The 19,906-nt window shown below is 36.1% G+C and overlaps 1 protein-coding gene and 1 long non-coding RNA gene across 2 annotated transcripts in view; one reads left to right on the top strand and one right to left on the bottom strand.

Annotated features, from left to right (window-relative positions):
• Window positions 1-19,906, top strand: part of LOC116868870 — a 163,806-nt gene that overhangs the window by 105,657 nt on the left and 38,243 nt on the right. The window lies entirely within an intron of this gene.
• The window catches only part of RIT2 (Ras like without CAAX 2), a 383,183-nt gene continuing 377,703 nt past the window's right edge, over window positions 14,427-19,906 (bottom strand). The window contains exon 5 of the mRNA XM_032859514.1: window positions 14,427-14,927. Within this exon, the coding sequence (XP_032715405.1) occupies window positions 14,700-14,927 (228 nt within the window). The 3' untranslated portion in view covers window positions 14,427-14,699. The remainder of the gene's footprint in view (window positions 14,928-19,906) is intronic.

The following is a 19,906-nucleotide window of genomic DNA, read 5'->3' as shown; positions in this document are numbered from 1 at the left end:
GGTTCCTATTTCAATAGACTCAAAGTGCTGGGAGAAAGTTAGAGTTAAAGCTAGAGAGAAAGTTAGAGAAAGTTCATACAGGAGTTTGGGATCTGCATTAAAGCTTCACTGTGATGTGAAGCCTTTAGTGGTTCTGAACAAGAAAGTGGTAAGATTTGATTTTGCTATTTTTAATGCATTCCTGTGTGTTCCGAATTGTTGCCTCTACCCTATTTGGAGTTAATTCTTCAAATATAATAAAGCTGTTTGCTTCTATTCTTCCTATCTTTTCCCTTAGCCATTTGGCTTTTCATTGATCTTTTATAAGTCTTACAATCTTAACCCTAATGCTATCAATCCAGCTCTCGACTTTTGACTGTATTTCTTTTCTGTTCTCTCTTCTATTTTGGCCTTTGGCTCTGGGTATGCTTTTTAGGGCTTTTAGTCTCTCCAAATACAAAAGTCTTTCAAATGCACAAGGTCAAAGTGAGGGCTGCATTTACTAAAGTGAATATCAGTGTAATTGAAGAATCTCTTTGCAAACTAAATAATTAGTCTTGGATGAATTTTCTTTTAAATTGAATTTTCATGCTAAGGATTGATTTTTTTAGAAAGGCCAACTTACAAATAAATATTTTTTCCCATTTTGAATTCTTGATCTTTTTCATAATGTGGAGCACTTAGATTCTCTCTGAAGACTTAAATTTGCTACTCATATTTCTGTGGAATTTGGAGCTTGAGTGAAATACCATGTATTTAAAATTGAGATGCCTTTTCCTTTTCCTCTTCCCTGCAATTATGTTGTGTTCTGTTACATATCGTCTAGAATATGGCTGCTTAAACATTTAAGCAATATTCATCAAAGACCTTTTAGATTTTATTTTCTTGAATAATTAAAATAGAACTAAACATATCTATGCATCACAAGGGCATTAGTTTCAAGCCTGTTGGCTGTTCTCCTACATTGGGGAAATTGCATGTTGAACATCAGTTTAATTATAGAGCATTTAATAAGTTTACTGATGTTATGACATCAGTGGAAATGGTTCTTTTCTTTTTTTTTTTTTTTTCCCAGCCTTGATTTACTTAAAGGTCGGTGACTTGATTAAGAAATGAGACATAGGCAGCAGTGACCTGCCTTTCAATAGAGTTGGGCTTACCTTACATCATTTTGAGACTTCATTCTCCACTTTCTGGCATTTTAGCCATGGCACCTACCAGGCTGAAGTCGTAGTAGGAGAAACCTATTTGACCTTCCTTTGTAGAGTACAAAAGCAAAAATAAAGATTCCCCTCGCTTCTGTCTTTTAAGGATCATAAATTATTTTGATTGGCTGCAAGCATGCTGGCTGATTCACTTCTAAAAGGAAGAAGGCTAATATTGTTTTCCAAATGGACTCATTGTACTCTGATAAAGTACATTATGGCAAGACTTTCTCATCTCTTCTATGGAAAGCCCAGAGCACAAATGTGTTACTTCACCAATACTGGCTACATTTATTCATTTATTTACTCATTTAACACCACTATGTAAGAAACTCTGCAAAGTTTCTTAGTGTACATAACCTCATTTATTATTCATGCCCATCTGTGAAATAGCCTTTTCTGTTATTCCCATTTTACAGATTAAGAAATTGAGGCTCAGAAAGATTATAATTTACCTAATACTATACTGCTTATTTGGTTGTTTAAGACTGTGTGTTTGAAATGAGTAAGGATTCAGTGATAGGCAGTTGTTTTTTGTTTTTTAAGATTTTATTTATTTATTTGTCAAAGACGGACACAGTGAGAGAGGGAATACAAACAGGAGGAGTGGGAGAGGGAAAAGCATGCTTCCCAGGGAGTAGGGAGCCCAGTGTGGGGCTTGATCCCAGGAGCCCGGGATCACTACCTGAGCCAGACAGAGCCTTAACCACTGACCCACCCAGCCACCCATGATAGGCAATTTTGAAAGAACAAATTTAGAAACTTGTTTGATAGGATTAAAAGGACATAAAACAGACAAAACGGAAGAGGGAGAGAAGGCCCTAGGAACATAGACTTTATTGTCTTGCCGTGCTCTGGTCCACAAAGCAGGCTATCCCAAGAGCTGTTCTCTGTGCAGACTTTTCTTCTGTCTAGCCTCTTCTATATTTACCCAGTCCTCTCCTTTCTGAAGATCCCAGACACTATCATCATTTTATTTCTCTCTGAAGAGCTTCCTGTAGCCATTTTAAAAGCCGGACCTAAAAGGTTTGTTAGCAACAAATTTTCTTCCTTTCCTGTCACCTGAGAATGGGTCTTTTTCCCTTTCATTCCTAAAGGATCATTTCATCTGATACAAGATAAGGGTTGCTAGTTCCTTTCTTTCAGTATTTGAAAAATGTTATGCCACTTCCCGCTGGTCCCCTTGATTTCACGTGAGACATCTCCTGTCATTTAAATTGTTTTTCCTTTTACTGTAATTCATCATTTCTCCCTGGTTGCTTTAAAGATTTTTTTTCTTTGTTTTCAGTTTAATCATGATTTGTCTTAATACAGATTTCTTTGGGCTTATCCTGTTGATAGATCTCTTAGCTTCTTGTATCTGTATGTTTATGTGTTTCACCCTGGTTTGAGAGATTTTCCTCTTTAACTTCTCCAAATAATTTTTTAGCTGGCTCTCCTCTTTTTCTGGGACTTTGATAAAATGAATATTAGATCTTTGTCATTATGCCACAGAATTCTGATGCTCAGTTCTCTCTCTTTCACTCTCTCTCTCTCTTTTTTTTTCTTTTTTTTTGAGTGTAATTGTCATACAATGTTACATTAGTTTCAGATACACAACATAATGGTTCAGCAACTCTATGCCTTATGCTGTGCTCACCACACATATAACTACCATCTGTCACAATACAATGCTAGTATAATACCATCAACTATATTCCCTGTGCGGTGCCTTTCATCCCCAAGACTTACTCATTCTATAACTGGAAGCCAGTATCTCCCAGGCCCCTTCACCCATTTTGCCCGTTATGCCTACACCCTTCCCTGTGGCAACCATTAGTTTGTTCTCTGTATTTGTGGGTCTGTGTTGTTGTTGTTGTTGTTATTGTATTTCTTTGTTTTTGTTTTTGTTGTTAGATTCCACATATAAGTGCTATCATATGGTATTATCTTTCTCTGTCTGACTTATTTCACTTAGCATAGTATCCTCTAAATCCATCCATGTTTTCCCAAATGTGGTAAAATCTCATTCTTTTTTATGGCCTAATAATTTTCCAGTGTGTGTGTGTGTGTGTGTGTGTGTGTGTGTGTGTACACCCCATCTTCTTCATCCATTCACCTATTGGTGGACACTGGAGTTGCTTCCATATTTTGGCTATTATAAATGATGCTGCAATAAACATAGGGGTTATATTTGAATTAGTGTTTCCATTTTTTTTGGGTAAATACCCAGTAGTGGGATTACTGGTTCATATGGTATTCCTATTTTTAATGTTTTGAGGAACCTCCATACTGTTTTCCACAGTGGTTATACCAATTTACATTCCTACCAACAGTGCACAAAGGTTCCCTTTTCTCCATGTCCTCACCAACACTTGTTTTTTCCTGTCTTTTTGATACTAGCCATTCTGACTCGTGTGAGGTGGCATGTATGTCATTATGGTTTTAATTTACATATCCCTGGTGATTAGGGATGTTGAGCATCTTTTCATTTGTCTGTTGTGTTCTTTGAAAAATGCCTATTTAAATCCTCTGCCCATTTTAATCATATTATTTGTTTTTCTGGTGTTGAGTTGCTTAAGTTTTTATAAATATTTTGGATATTAACCTTCTTTGGATATATTGTTTGCAAATACCTTCTCCCATTCAGTAGCTTGCTTTTTTGTTTTGCTGATGGTTTTATTCACTGTGCACAGAAGACTGTTCATTTTTGTTTCAGTCTTCTGTTGTTTAGATTAGTTGAATTCTATTGACCTATTTTTAGATTTACTAATTCTGTCCACTGTCATCTCCATTCTACTTTTGAGATCATTAAGTGAGGTTTTTTGTTTCATTTTGTTTTTAATTTCAGTTGTTTTATTTTTATATTTTTTACTTCTAAACTTTCCATTTGGTTCTTTTTAAAAATTTTTTCCTTGCTTAGTGTTTTTTTTTTCTTTGTTTCAGGAGAATTCATAACTGGTTGTTGAAGCATTTTTATGACAGATGTTTTCAAATCCTTGTCAGATAATTTCAGCACCTGAGACATCATGGTATCAGCATCAGTTGATTGTCTTTTCTTATTCAGATCATGATTTTCCTCATTTTATCCTGATATGGTAGTCATTTTGATAGGAGATTGTTGATCCTACTTAATTTCCAATTCAGATAGTTCTGTTGCTTAGGTACAGTGTATAGTTTTGTGCTACTTTTATGGGCTTTCGTTCCAGTGACAGCTCACAGATCCCTTGCAATGTTAATTTGCTCTGCTTCATTATTCTGGTAGTGCTCAGACTCAGTCTCTGCTGGTGCTATATGCATGGGCTAAAGGCACTTCCCTTCTATCACTAGTCCCTGTTCTGGGTAAGCAAGAAGACAGAAGCTACTGAGTCTGGGTCTCCTATGCTTTTAGATAGAGGGCAGATAAACAGGGCTCTGCTGATGCTCTTACTTCCAGAAGAGATTGCCCGCTAAGGCCCCAGTTGTGGCATGGGGGCTGTGGTGTTTTGAAGTTTTGCTATCGCTTCTGGTGGTGGTCATCCTCTACCCACATTGCCTGGGTTCCAAAGTGGAACTGTGACGGCCGGGGGGTTTCCTACTGCTAGTGGATGAAATTGCTGCCCGGCCAGGTTGTGAGGTAGAAGCTTATACTGTTCTGATCTGTCTTCTGGGGCTGTTGCTGGCTGATTGAGCAATTCTGGGGCCTCAGTTATGAAACAGAGCTTGGGACTTCCCAGTATGTCTCTTTTGGGCTTTACTTTCTCTGTCCTCCCCACTTTCCTCTTTTCTTTCTTTCTCTCCAGTACATAGTCTGGGAGTATATGAGCAATAATAAAGAGAGACTCTGGGAACTTCCATGGTTGTTCCTCAGTCCCCGAGATTCCTAGCTAGTCTTCTCTTACTGCTTTCAGCGTTTTCATTGTCTGATGAAGAATTTCTGCATATTTTATTTATAGGAGAGCATCAGGGAAGAGTAAGTCTATGCCCTATTTTAGAAACAGAGGTCTCCCCAAATTCATTTTAATCAGTACATGTTTGCTGGGAACCTAGGGTTTCTATCTGAAATTTCTACAATCATTCATACTGGTCACCATTGGTGTTTATATAATAACCGATAAGGGGTAACACCAACCCTCTACTTTTCTCTGCCATACTGTAGTTACAAAAATCTGATTCAGCCCCTTTTTCTGAATGAGAAGAGGTAACAAAGGAAATGGAAATAAGGAATAGGAGGAGCCTAAGATTTTAAGCCTCAAACTTGTCTATAAATACATGTTTACTACATTCCTAGTAAGGGGTTCGTTTTAGAGGATAAATAACCTGGACTTTGTGAGCCTGCTGTGCTCTTTGTCATGTGCTTTGTTTACTTTTGTTTTCTGTTCTCCTACAGAGTTCCAAAGGGATAAAGCTCTCTTGGAAAATAGAAACCCATTTAGCTTACATTAAATTAGAGAACTAGAAAAAGAAACATAAAACCAGGAAATATAATGAAAGATCACAGTGTTTATTCCATTTCCTTCCTTCTACTGAGCTCAACAACAGGGTCAAACTAGAGGCTCAGGAAAAGTTTGAGGAAAAAAAGATGCGTTATTCCCTTGTTTCTCACGGATGTGATGTATCCTCACCTCATTCATTTTCCTTAGGCCTAACCTCTTAAGGCTTGCTGATCTTTCTTTATAACAAGAGTCTCCAGGTACTGAGCAAACACATCCTGTTTCTATTAATGAGGTTTGATATCTTCATCTCCCCTCCTTCCTTCATCTCTACAAGCTTGATTAGCTTCTCAATTACAAGAAAACACAACACAACAAAATAACCTCAGTCAATTTCTACAAATTGTGCTCTGGGTCTCCAAGAAGTGACCTTAATGAATTGGGCAAGGTTGCAGAAATCAAGACATCATAATAGGCAAAGGACATATGTATGGAAAACCGGCATGTTAGTGAATGCTCTAAGGATGTTCACTGTAATTGTGACATGCTGTAGGCATACTTTCCTAGATACAGTTGAAAGGATCCTTTCCTAGATTTAATCGAAAAGATATATTTTCTTCAGTTTATTTATCTTAATAAACTCCTTAGTCTGTTCAGAGAAGGGCTTTGTAAAATTCGACGTGAAGAGGAGGAAAGAATATATGGTCATTGCTATGAAAATGACAGCATCACATTTTCCAAAGTGACCCGTTTTCTCAAATTTTTATTCAGCCATGAGTAAATTACAGTTATTAAATTACATAATTTCTGATAAAATAGAGTTATGGTATTTTACTCTATTCTCCTTCCAATCTATTCTCCAGAGCCAGAATTACCATTTTAAAAGGCAAATAATTTATAATTCATCCATTTAAATCCCTTTAACAGCCTCTCATTTTTCTCAGGATAAAGACCAAACTCATAACTCTCACCTGAACAGACCAGCATGGTCTTGTTCCCAACTTTTCCTCCCATCTCCTCATGTCATAGACCTCTTTTCTCTTTTCCATCCCTGCTATACCAATCATCCCTACTTGCCTTGGAGCTGATGCGCATGCTGTTCTTGATGCCTGGAACTCCTTAACATCCTCCCTCTCCTGTTGGTCTAAGTATAAATGGTGCTTCCCTTATATATCCCAAACGATCTTCATGTCTTCAGGGAAGTCCTCACCTCCTTAAAGTCTCCTGTTATGGATGATATTTATATGCCCTCACTCTCCAGTATAGTATTGGTTATAGTCCCAATTTTAAAAATTACAAATCTAAATATTTTATTGCTCTCTTTCTTCCTGATTAGACTATATGCTTCAAGAGTCCAAGGGCCATCACTCTTTTTGTATGGTTTTATCCCCAGAGTTTAGTGCACTACTGACACACAGTAGGTACTCAGAAGATATTTTTCAATGTATATATAAATGGTTTTGTTTATTATGTACTGAGAAGTTAATAAAGAATGTCTAGCAAGGTGTGCTGTATACAGCACCAGCTCAAAAATATTAAGGGAATGAATACATGAATAAATGAATGTTGAGTGAATTAGCTACTTGTGAGTTAGTAGCTCATCTATCATTTTAGTTTGACTTTTTTGGCCCTATCTTTACATCTATTGAGTTCCTCTTTCCTCTCAAACAGGAGGAAGGATACAAATAATTTCTATTACTAACCTATTAAAAAACCCAATAAATTCACAGGATATGCTATAAAATAAATTATGCACTGTCTGCCAAAGACCAAGATAAACCATTCAAAGAATACCCATCTTTGTATGTCCTGGTCCCATCCCCATTTTATATGGAAACTGATTAGCTCTCAGAAAGGTGAAGGACCTGAGTGAGCAAAACTCACAAAGTCTGTGTGTGATTTAGCCATGGTGTGAACTTTTGCATCTGTGATTCATAGTTGTTTTGGCTTTTCACATGTCTTCAGGGCATTAGCACACTGATAAATGCTTTTATTCCTCTCTTTACCTCTTCTGCACATAAATATATACTCGACTTGCTGTAAGTCGAGCACTTCTCAATAGTGATACATTTTAAATCTTGGGTAAAGTCCCCTTAATTGACAGGCTCGCCCTGTTGTCAGATGCATTACCGTGAGGGATGACTTACAATAGCATTGCTTTCTGTGTCCTATCAGCCTAAGCTAGAAAGGGAGGTAAACACACCTCATATTTCATAGATTTTAAAGAGACACTAGGGATCTATTCTAGAAACCATATATTTTTAGTTAATTTATTAGGTGACTTTAATTACACCTCTAGAGAAAGCTGAATGATACCCAAATTGCAACAGGGAGAGTCCACAGAATAAATTATTGTGATCTTAGTGGCATGCTGGGCACATCAGAAAAAAGTCTTTTCCCTTTATTCGAGATCATTTTTACTAAAAATGGAATATATAATAACCTAAAGTTATTCTAACCAAATTGGTGTCTGGAGTTGTTGACACCTCACAAGCTTGAAGTTGTCACATCTCTCTGCTTTGTCCTCGAGAGACAAGAAAACATTAAAGGGACAGGCATTTTCATATTGGTTTTTGTCCTCTTAGGACTCTTAATGGGCAGTGAGGAGCACAAAATGGAGGACCAGAATGAGGGTGAGGAGACATGGCTGGAGAATTCTTTTTGCCCTGAACCTCAGTTTCTTCACCTGTAGAAGGGAACCAGGTTATCATGATTTTTATGGTTGCTTGAAGTACTAGTATTTAATTGATTAATTTTATTTAAGTTTTCCAAGATAAAAGGCTAATTACTATAGAATATATATTTTTTTATTTTAAAAATATTTATTTATTTGAGAGAGAGAGTGAGCAGGAGTGGGGGGAGAGGCAAAATGAGAGAGAGAATGCCAAGCAGACTCTCTGCTGGGCCAGGAGCCCAACGTGGTACTCAGTCTCATGACCCTGAGATCATGACCTGAGCTGAAATCAAGAGTTGGACACTTAACCACTGGGCCACCAGGCACCCCCATATGGCACAAATTATTTAAATGAGTTAGATACATATCACATTGGTATTATCATTACTTTGGTAATGCCTTGATAATTACTTTACACCCATTTTTACATAGCTGAAATGTTGATTGATTGCTATGCTTTCTTAGCCATAAAATTTAATTATTTATACCAGTATTTTGAAGGGAGAAAGTTACACCAAGTTATCTCAATATCTAATGGAATATTAGAGGCAGAGTGGCACTTGAAGCAAAAAGGGTGAAGGAACTAAGATATAGTCTCTCCATGTGGGTTTTGTGTACATGCTTATACCCTGATTGAGCTTTGGTGGTCAACATCTCTTTATCCTCTCACCTTGTGGCCTCTGTTTCCATTGTTCTATCCTATAAGTCCCTCATTCCCAGGTATGGGAAGCTACACAGTCCTGTTATCTTCTAAATGATGCATGGTCTAGGTGCTCTTCTTCACTCATAAAAATTCATATGTTCTTTGTCCCTTCATCGTAGGCCCATCTGTTCTGCTTTTAAAAATAGCAACTAATCATATGACAAATACATTTATATTGTTGACATTTTAATGAGAAATTTTCTACTTTCTTATGCTTACATTTATAGTGGATATATGGCCTGAAAAAATGATGACATTTTGTCATCTAAACCCATATAGAAACTCTAATAGGAAAACCTCAAGCAAAGCACAAGGGTTCAAATGCAAGCTGACAGAGGATTTACACTAGTTTGGTTTTAGGGCATCTCCTAGGATCATATAAAGACCCAAACAGGAAGAACTACAACTTCAGTTTATACAAATATGGTCAGAAGACATTAGATATTACAAGATACTGCATATGTGATGGGGATCATTATGTTCTGAAATATTTTTGAGTATATTCTATCTTGAAATTTTTCTTGATCCATGGCTTTTTTAAAAAAGTATGTGACCTCCTTATTGATATGTTTCTGTGTTTTGAAGCAGTAGATTTTGGTGCTTCAGAAGAAGAATAGAAGCCACCTATAACAAACAAGGCATTTCTCATCTTGGACTATTAAATTCTCTTTTCTTATTTATTTTGCATGCCAGCATGTTGTTGAAGGATAACTTAGAGAAAAGAAAAGCAGGCAGCCTACCCCCATCCAGCAGGTGGTTTGTGGAAGAGAGACACTAAAAAGCAAATGGACAGTACATCAGGATCCTCTTCCTAATCCCACACCCTAGGTCCCACTGGCTGGCTAATGGTGGGAGCCTCCATGATGGGAATGAACAATGACAGGAAGTTTGAGAACTTGGGCTAGAAATTGAGTTTCCCATGGTCATGGATACACTTAGGGTTTATAGCTGATATGGTACATTGTAATTGATCTATCTATTGATCTAATTATATACCCATTTTGCTAATTAATACTAGGAGTAAGGCAGATTCCTTGGGGCAGCCCCATGTGAGCTCAGTAGGGTTGGGGGGATAGAGCTCCAAATCTTCACTGAAGCAGTGCTTCAGAGTCCCCCTAGCCTGTGTGTGGCATGAGAGGGATCCCAAAAAGTGGCATAGATACTGGTCTGACCTGGGGTCAGAGTAAAGACACTGTATTGGGAAGGACCTTGAGACTCAAAGGCAAAGAACAATTTCATGTACACCAGTAGAAAGCACCTATTCACCATGGCCTAACCTGACTACCTTCAATGTACTCAGAGTCAACCAGTCGAGTAACAGAATCAGATGGTTGCCAGAGACTACAGGGAGGGGGCAGTGGGAAGCTTCTAATCAAAGGCCATAAGGTTTCAAGCAAGATAAATAAGCTCCACAGAGCTGATGTATAACATTTTACCTCTGGTCGGCAGTAATATATTTTATAGTTAAAAATTTATTGAGAAGATAGATGTCAATGTCAAATGGTATTATGACAATAAAATAAAATTTAAAAAAAAATCAGGCCAGACCTGTATACATTGATTGTGTATCTTGTGACTTTACTGAATTCTCTTATCAGTTCTAGTAGTTTTTTGGTGGAGTCTTTAGGGTTTTCTATATATAGTATCATGTCATCTGCAAATAGTGAGAGTTTTACTTTTTCCTTACAAATTTTGTAATTTTTATTTCTTTATGTTGTCTGATTGCTCTGGCTGGGACTTCCAGTACTATGTTGAATAAAAGTGGTGAAAGTGGACATCCTTGTCTTGTTCCTGACCTCAAGGAAGCAGCTCTTAGTTTTTCACCATTGAGTATGATGTTAGCTATGGGTTTTTCATAAAAAAGACCTTTATTACATTGAGGTACGCTCTTTCTAAACCTGTGTTGTTGAGAGTTTCTATCATGAATGGATGTTGTACTTTGTCAAGTGCTTTTTTTTTTATCTATTGAAATGATCATGTGGTTTTTATCCTTTTTTGTATTGATGTGATGTATCATGTTAATTGTTTTGTGATGATTGAACCACCCTTTTATCCCAGGAATAAATACCAGTTGATTGTGGTGTATGATTTTTTTTAATGTGTCATTAGAGTCAGTTTGCTAGTATTTTGTTGAGGATTTTTGTGTTTTGTTGTTGTTGTTGTTTTGGTATCTGTATCTGGCTTTGGTATCAGGGTAATGCTGGCCTCATAATGAACTTGGAATTTTTCCTTCCTCTTCTATTTTTTGGAATAGTTTGAGAAGAATAGGTATTCCTCTGTGAAGCCATCTGGTCCTGGATTTTTGTTTTTTGGGAGTTTTTTTGATTACTGATTTAATTTCTATGCTGGTTATCAATCTGTTCAAATTTTCTTTCTTCCTACTTTAGTTTTGGTAGGTTATATGTTTCTAGGGACTTACCCATTTCTTCTAAGTTGTCCAATTTCTTGGCAGTCCCTTGGTTAAAAAGATTAAGAGGATGATGAGGATACTGAAGGACTTAGAAGATGAGGAAGGAGTTCTACTGTCATGAAATTATGTAAGCCATGCCTTTCCCCTATTCCTACATGCAGTTTTGGAAAGGAAAGGAAAGGAAACGGCAGAAATTTGAATGATCAAACACTAACCTAAGTACACGATGCAGAGTTTGTGTTAAAGATATTTCTTAAATGATTGCCTCATATTAACACTGAATTACTTCACTGAATTAAAATTTGTGCCCCCTGCCCCAGCTACCCATTAGTCAGGGGCTTGTGAGAAAGAACAGATGAGTTAGAAATAATGTAGCTATTTGTTCCTTGCACATCTGAGTATGATATGAGTAATGTTTGACCCAAGTGCCCATGTTTTTTTCTCACTGGCATTTTCTATGGAAGTTCCCAAGCTCAACCTATACCTACTGAACACAAAATATAGTATTTTAGACTGCTATTGTCTCTGACCTGAGAAATTATTTTATCATGGGGACCCACAAGATAAGTTCATGAAAAACATCTAAAAATAGATAGATGATACATTTCTGGATAGTAGAAAATTGTATTTAGAATTTCCTAACTGCCTTGTTAAACTCACTCAACACACACACACACACACACACACACACACACACAAATGAGTGTGGTATCTAGAAAAGTGCTTGGTAAATAGTAGGCTTTTAGTCACTATTTGATAAATTGTGTTGCGTGATTACACATTCATCTACAATGGACATGGATGCTTATTTTCAAGAGTTTCTTGACATTCCCTTAACAATGTAGGCATGGGTACTTGGTGGTTTTCTTCTCTGAGCTTTTGAGATTAACTTGGATATTCTGGGTCTGGTTGGAAGTTTTTAGGGATAATGATCAAAAACAAAATATTGGCATTTTGGTTTTATGCCAAGAGAGGGAAGCAGTAGCTCCTGGGCAGAAATATTTAGGTTTTATTCTTCTGGAATATTTCCTTCTGCCCTGTCTTCCAGAAGGAAGACTGGTCTAAAAACAGTGCTTGAAGTCTGCCTTAATCTCTGTCTTTAATAACTATCTCACATCCATGCAGCCCTCAGGTGATAAATTATAGACCTCCCTCCTTCTGTAGAGAGAAATGGTAGGAGTTGGCAAGTGTTACCCAATCCTAACCTCACTAAAAGTTTCTAAAATATATAAATTATTTATTAGCACAAGGGAGTGTAAAGAAAGAGAAGAACAAAAAAGAGATACAAACTCTAGAGGCAAAGGCAGTGGAGCTTACAGTAATAAAATTTACAAAGACTGAGTTGTGTTAGGAAAAGAACCAAACTCTATTAGTATTCATAGATTGGGCACTCATCGAGTTTTCAACAATGTAGTTCCATCATATAAAACTAAGTGCCAAGTACTATGTTTCCTAGATTGAATCTTCTAGCAAGCAGAAGACTCTGATGGAATCTAGTATTCACAGAATCTTCTCAAACATGGAAAGGTTCGGGAAGGTCAGGGGCTCCAGGAAGAAAAGAATACACTAACCCCTTTTTAACAGGACAAAAACAGAGTATTAAATATTCAGAACCAAGGACAGGAGGAAGTAAAGACCAGTTCTGTAACCGTAAGAATATCTTTGTATCATCTTCATGGGTTCTTTTTAAAATTTGGTTTTTCCCCTAATTAGGAATGCCTGAGAATGAAAAGATGAAGTGGATTTGGTTGCAGGAGGCTATAGAATGGGGAAAACTGATTACTTTGTGTCCTACCCCATAGAATATGGGGGTTGAGAAAACTCAAAAGGGAGAGACCTGGCAGCAATTAATTGCATGCCTAGTGCCTAGGAGCAGGAGCAATGAAGTTCCTGTGGTTTTGACAAAGGCCCTGGTTCCAAGCAATAAAAGGACCCACAAGTACACTATGCCAAAAGGCTGAAATTTAGTCCATCTGTTGAAAATCTATGATCTCTTAATTCCTTCCAGTTGTATCTATGTTACTATGTAAAATGTGTCCTCTCATCTCATAATGTATAGTCCCACTGTTCTTCAGACAAGTGAGTTTTCCAGCTATATGTTAAACTACCTTGAGTCATTCCTGCATTTTCAGAGATTAACAAGTTCTAGGGGCATTGTGAATAAAAGAATACGTGTTTACACATTGCATGATAACTATGCCCTTTTTTCTTTTTTTCTCTGATTTGTGATAAAAACTGTCCCCAACCCATGAAGACTGGTTGGATGGATTCCATCTCATATTTAACTGTCTATTATTTAATACATTGTCTGTTAAACATTCAGAACTGTTCAGGTAAGGTGCTTTCTAAGCGTGAATTTGAAAAAAAACCCAATCACAGTGGGATCAATGAGTGAATAGACAATTTCATTTCTCATGATGGTCTTTTGTAAACAAAGAAGAAAAAGAGCGCTCTAACTGGGGGTGTTTCATGGTTTTAGTAGGAAGAGATAGGAAATTATAGCAACATAAGGAGAATATAGGGTCTCTGGATCAATAAGCTTCTTGCCCTACAGGTGGTTGGTCCCAATGTAGGTGAAGTAATCCTAGGAGGGACTCCCACTGAGAGGAATCAGGTTATCTTTTTATGAATATCAGAGCCACCAAATTCCTATTAGCATCCCTCTGCCTGCTACAAAGACAATGTCCTTTTGCCACAGCTCAGAGACATCACTGTGATAATTTTGCCAAAGCCTAACAGGGCAGAGCACTGCAAATATGGGGATATTTCCTTTCAGCCCTCCAATGACCCACAATTGGTTCCTATTATTAATAATTCTTCTAAGGTTTATCTTCACAAAAAAGCACCAAGACTTTTACAGTTAAGGAAAGACAGGGCTGCAGATTCCTGCTCTGAATTGTTTCTTGAGCTTCTTCATTATTTACTGAGATTCCTGAAATGCAAACAATCAGAGGCTTATCAGGCAAAGGCAGATCCCCTGAGCTTTTATCATTCTGTCTGCAATTTTGAATTTCCTCTATAACCAGACAGCATACCAAATGAAGCTAGACTCTTTAAAGGGAAATGAGGCAATTGGAGTGTCAATTTTATTTAGTAATATATTGTAAAAACTTAAACAGCATATCCAGCTGATTGACAAAATCCATCCAACTGTTAAGGGCAAAACAAAACTATCTCAAGAGGTACAGTTATGCAGATCTCGCTTTTACCTATAGGCAGATATTTAAAGAGAAAAGGGGAGAGACACAGAAAATACTGAAGCAGAATGCAACATCTGGAATTGTCGGTCCGACTGATAAAATTCAGAGAGAGAATAAGGGAGTTAGAAGCAAGGATATCATGTCATGTTTTCTTTCTTCTTCTTCAGTGAGCTTTTTAACTTCTTCCACAGGCTGTCTTTTCTCTTCAGTTTCTTTTCCATCAAGGATGGCATGGACTCCTTCTTGCGGATTTCCCTCACTAGACCGTGAAAGGCATCATCAATGCAGAATCTGAGGGCCGCAGAGGTCTCAAAAAAAGCACAGTTATATTCTCTGGCCAGACTCAAGCCTTCTTCTGTAGAGACCTACAGGAAAAGTAAATGATAGTAAAAAGAGAGAAAGGGAAAGATGCTTAAGTCACAAACAATGTTCTCTATCAGGACTGTGGGCATATTATTTTTATATATATACATGTAAATGTATATATATATATATAAAATGGAATTTGTTATACTAATGAGAATTTGGTATAAAGGAAAATTTCTAGAATTTCTAAACTTGATGGACAAATGAGAAATCAGGAGCTCTAAAAAGGCAACTGATAAGAACTAATTAAAAATCAATTCTCCAGACTTCAAAAAAAGTAACATGGCACAGTGGTCAAAACCATGGCTTTAGAGTAAAACTGCTTGGTTTCTAAGTTTCAGCTCTCCCACTTTTGAATTTTGAAACTTGGGTAACTTTCTTAACCTTTTTGGCCTCAGTTTTCTCATTTGTAATCTAGAATAATGACACCTACTTCCAAGGCTTTTTGTTAATGTATCTGATGCACCTTTTACAGATAATGTTGCTGAATAAATATTGAAAGCTTTATAACTATTGTTGTTAAATATAGTCCAGAACTTTAAGTTAAGAATAAGCCAGAATGAAGTTGCCATGAACTTGAGAAATGATCTTCTGACAAAAAACAAAAGCTAAACACCACCATTATGTCTGTAGCTAAGCCCTTCAGAGCACGGTTAGAGAGCTACCCAAGTTTTGTGGCACGAAACCAGGCTATGGTGCATGTTATTGCAATGGATCCTCTAGGGATGATAAACCAACTGAGGTCAGGAACTATGCCTTAACATCTCTTTAATGTCCACTACAGTGCCTGGTACTTGAGTCATCACTAGAGGAGAAAGGATGATTAATAAAAGCACCTAGATTTAGAAAGTGTGAATTAAGTTACAGATATAAGTGATGCACAAATATTTAAACAGGAGATTATATGACACTGTACTGAGTGCTAATAATCCTGCTCAAACTTTAGCATTCCCATTAGCTCTACTAGATTATTCACACTGGCTTGAAGAAAGCAGGAATAAGGCTTCTTTGACTCGATATGTTCCGATAGCCTCCTCATCCATACTGATCAATATTGAAGTCACTCACATGTGTATGTATTTCTATGTTCCTTTTTCCTGCCAAATGAAAGTGTATGGTGAACTGGAGACTCCATCAGCCTGTACCCCTGAGTGTCTGTGACCAGGACTATGGAGAGTAGAGCACCCAATTCACCAGGGTACGCATATTCCCCAGGCATAACTAAAGAATTTTGTTAACGTTCGTCAGCTTAAAGCTTAAACATCATCTGAAAGCTGATGACATTTTGGGGTTGTTTGTAACCAAAACAGAAACCACGTGTTCTTAACTGATACACCATGCTATAATAAATGGTTGAGCTGGGATATAAAAAGACCTCTGAATTCAAAGCCTGGTCCTTTCTCGTCTTTAAAAACTTCACTAAGGGCTTTCATTCCTGCTGGCAAACACACCAGTTCTTTTTTGAGCTCATTTCTGTCTTTTAGTGACTAAAGAAATGCAGATATCAGCAACAAGCTAAAGTTATTAAGATTCTGTCTTACCAGCAAAGTCATACATTTATTAACTTGTCTGATTTCCAAGGAATCACAGGTGACAGTCTTACCAAATATTTTGACCCTGTATACCATGTGTTACCATTTATTTTTCAGTCTCCTGTAACAATTTTCCCAACTCAGAAGGTAATGGACTTATATTTGGTGTTTTGTATAGCAACACCACATTTCTAGTACGATTTCCTAGATTAACCACCTTTCACTACAATACACACACACATACACATACACGCACACAAATAGCCTCAAAATCCCTGTGGCTTGCACAAGTATTTCCTGCTCTTACTGCTTATCAGCAACTTGAGGGCAGACTGTGTCAGTTCGGCTTCAGGCTCTTAGCTGGGATTTGGTTTGTCCCTCCTAATCTTATTCTGAGACTCAGGTTCAAAGAACCCATCTTATCTGGGATAGGATGTTCCCATGACAGAGCAGTGGACAAGAGGCAGAGATAATTTTACCTACATCTCAAAGGTCAAAAGACAAATGGAGAAACCTTAAGTCAATGAAGCAGGATGTGTACTCAGCTCACAAAGAATTGTGAAGAAATAGAATCTACCAAAACCATTTACATGTAAGTGCAGCACACTATCCAGTTAAAAAAAGACAAACATTGTGAGACCAATTTTTTAAACACTTGTAGTTGAAACACCTCACATATAAGAATATAGAAAGAGTAAAATTTGAATGGAAATTAATACAAAAAAGCATTATATTGATATAGTATCAAAGTAGATAGTTAAAAGTTACTTAAAAAGAGGACTCTATCATGATGATACACATTTGTATGTACCAAAAATAATAGCCTCATTTAATAATGTAAGAGAACTAAAATCCAGAATCACAGTGAGAAATTTTAACCATTCTTTCACATCAATTGAAAGAATACGTAGATAAGTCAAGAAGGAGGTAGAAGATTTGAACAAAACACCACATTTTATCTAATTTATATAGATAAGATGGCTATGCCCAACAACTGAAAAATTCACATATTCTTCAAATGAACCTGAAGCATTTATAGGTTGACTTCATGCTAAGCTTTAAAACTTGCTTTAAAGAATCAAAGTAGAAACACTCAAATTTCATGACCAATGTATCAACCTCAAAGTTATCCCAGAAATCAGCAAGTTAGACCAAAAAAGGCAGACGGAAAGAATGATAAAGACAGAAATAAATGAAATAGAAAATAATCATGCAGTGGAGAACACTAAATGTGAAGATGTTAAACTGATAGAGCCCAGGCAAGACAAGGTTAAAGGTTAAAGGTGGGAAAGCGGACAAATACACTATATCAAGAATGACAAGTAGACATAAGCACAGGTCCTACAATCTTAAAAAAGGTAATTAGGGAATATGATATTTGTGTCAAGAAGTCTGACAAGTTAGATAAAGGACAAATTCCGAAAACAAAACTTACCAGAACTTTACACAAGAAGAAATAGAAAATCTTTTTTTTTTTATATTTTTATTTATTTATTTATTTATTTATTTATTTTTATCTTTATTTATTTTATTTATTTACATATTTTTTATATTTGTTATTTTATATCTAAGACAGGAATTAAATATGTAATTAAGACTTTTCTACAATTAAGTCTCTATAACCTAAGCCTTATCTGACGAATATGTGTGGATATAAGTACCAAAAGACTTGTACAAAATAGTTCCTATCAGTATTATCACAGATTACCAAAAACTAAAAGCAATACAAATAAGTGAATTTGATAATTTGTTGAATATGAATAGAATGGAATATTGTTCAATGAAAATTAATCAAATATTGTTATATGCAACTTAGGTAAATCTCACAAACATAGTAGTGTTTAGTGACAGAAATTAGACCTATGAAACATTTTTTTTTCTGTGAAACATTTTTAATAAGCTAGGATAATTTTAGATTGCTAGAAATGTGGCAAAGATAGTACAGATATTTCCCATATACCCAATGTCTAATTGTTCTCCTTGTTATAGTAATATGTTACACAATTATACTTTTAGAAAGTTGAAACACAAGAAAACTAGTTTTAAAAGTCAGTATTTCCTTTGGGAGTAAACATAAGGGCATCTTCTGGGTGCTTTTTGTTCTTCTTTGATCTATAGTGGTTTCAGGTGGGTTCACTGTGGGATAATTTACAAATTGTATACTTATAATTTGTGTACTTTTTGTATATGGTGCATCAATGGAAAAAACAGATGTACTATATAATTGGAAGTACCCCCTCTGAATTTGGAGCATCACCATTTCCTCACGTTCAGTAGTATTTCTATACCTAAATGTTTCAACACTCACTGTAAATAGGATATGTAAAGTCTCAAATCACATCAGATCATGGCTTGCCACAAAATGAATCAGGTCTGGTCATATTTTGCAAAATACATTAAAAATTTTGTATTTTAGATTTCTGAAATCAGATAACATTATGGACTTAGGTTTCTAGCGGGAAGGTTCAATACCATAAAGATTACAAATCATCTCAAAATAATGTGTAATTTCAATAAAAAGTACATTCAAATCCTGAAATCTTTTGAAACATAGATTGTTATACAGAGATAGTAAAATTCATAGGAAAGAATAAAGGTAAAGACAGGAAAGAAATTATTCCAGTAAGGAGAAGGTAGAGAGAAAACCAGTGACAATGGCATTGGAGTCATCCTACTACAGTTCTCTGTATATGTATAGCAGTCTAGCTAGTGGGGTATTAGTTAAGGGCTAGAAAGACCAATACAATGCAGTGGGGAATCTAAAACAAGATGATGAAATATATGGGAGCTTGATATACTATTGGGTAGCATTCTAAATCAAGGTTTGGAAGTGAAGATCCATTTAGTGGTGCTCTGACACGGAGTCATCATCATTTTGGATTATCCTTGAAGTATGGAGATTATTTCTACCAGCACAGGAAGGTAATTTTTCTTTGAAAAGAAAAGAAGTAGAAGAGGGTTGAAGTCTTTAATCGTATATTTCTTTCTTTCACATTTGAAAAATCTCTTTATACAAACATGTTTATGAAATGTTTCCTAATTATAAAAATGTATTACACATTATTGGAAATCTCAAAATTCAGTTAAAATTCCAATGTAATAATCTTAATATGAAAAAAATTAGAAAAATTCCATCCAAAGATTCATACTGAAGTCATATAAGCAAATAATAGATGACATAACTGCTTCTTACTGTAGCAAGATGAACTATTTTTAACTCTGTACCTCCTCATTGCTTTGGTAAATCCCTCTATTTCAAAGCATGGAATATAGTTGTATATATTCTTAGACTCATTATTAGAATATTAATTCCATGTTACAACTCAGTAATTTTTACATTCGTTATAATAAAATCCAAAAGGAAATTAAACTTAGTAAAATACCTGATCTCTTCTATAACTCCTGGAGAACTCTTACTAGATCAATCACCAAAAGTTTTTATTTTT

The sequence above is a fragment of the Lontra canadensis genome, unplaced genomic scaffold (genome assembly GCF_010015895.1).
Source record: "Lontra canadensis isolate GAN:19392208 unplaced genomic scaffold, GSC_riverotter_1.0 scaffold17, whole genome shotgun sequence".
Lineage (NCBI taxonomy): Eukaryota > Metazoa > Chordata > Mammalia > Carnivora > Mustelidae > Lontra > Lontra canadensis.
This window is presented reverse-complemented; position numbering and strand designations above follow the sequence as displayed.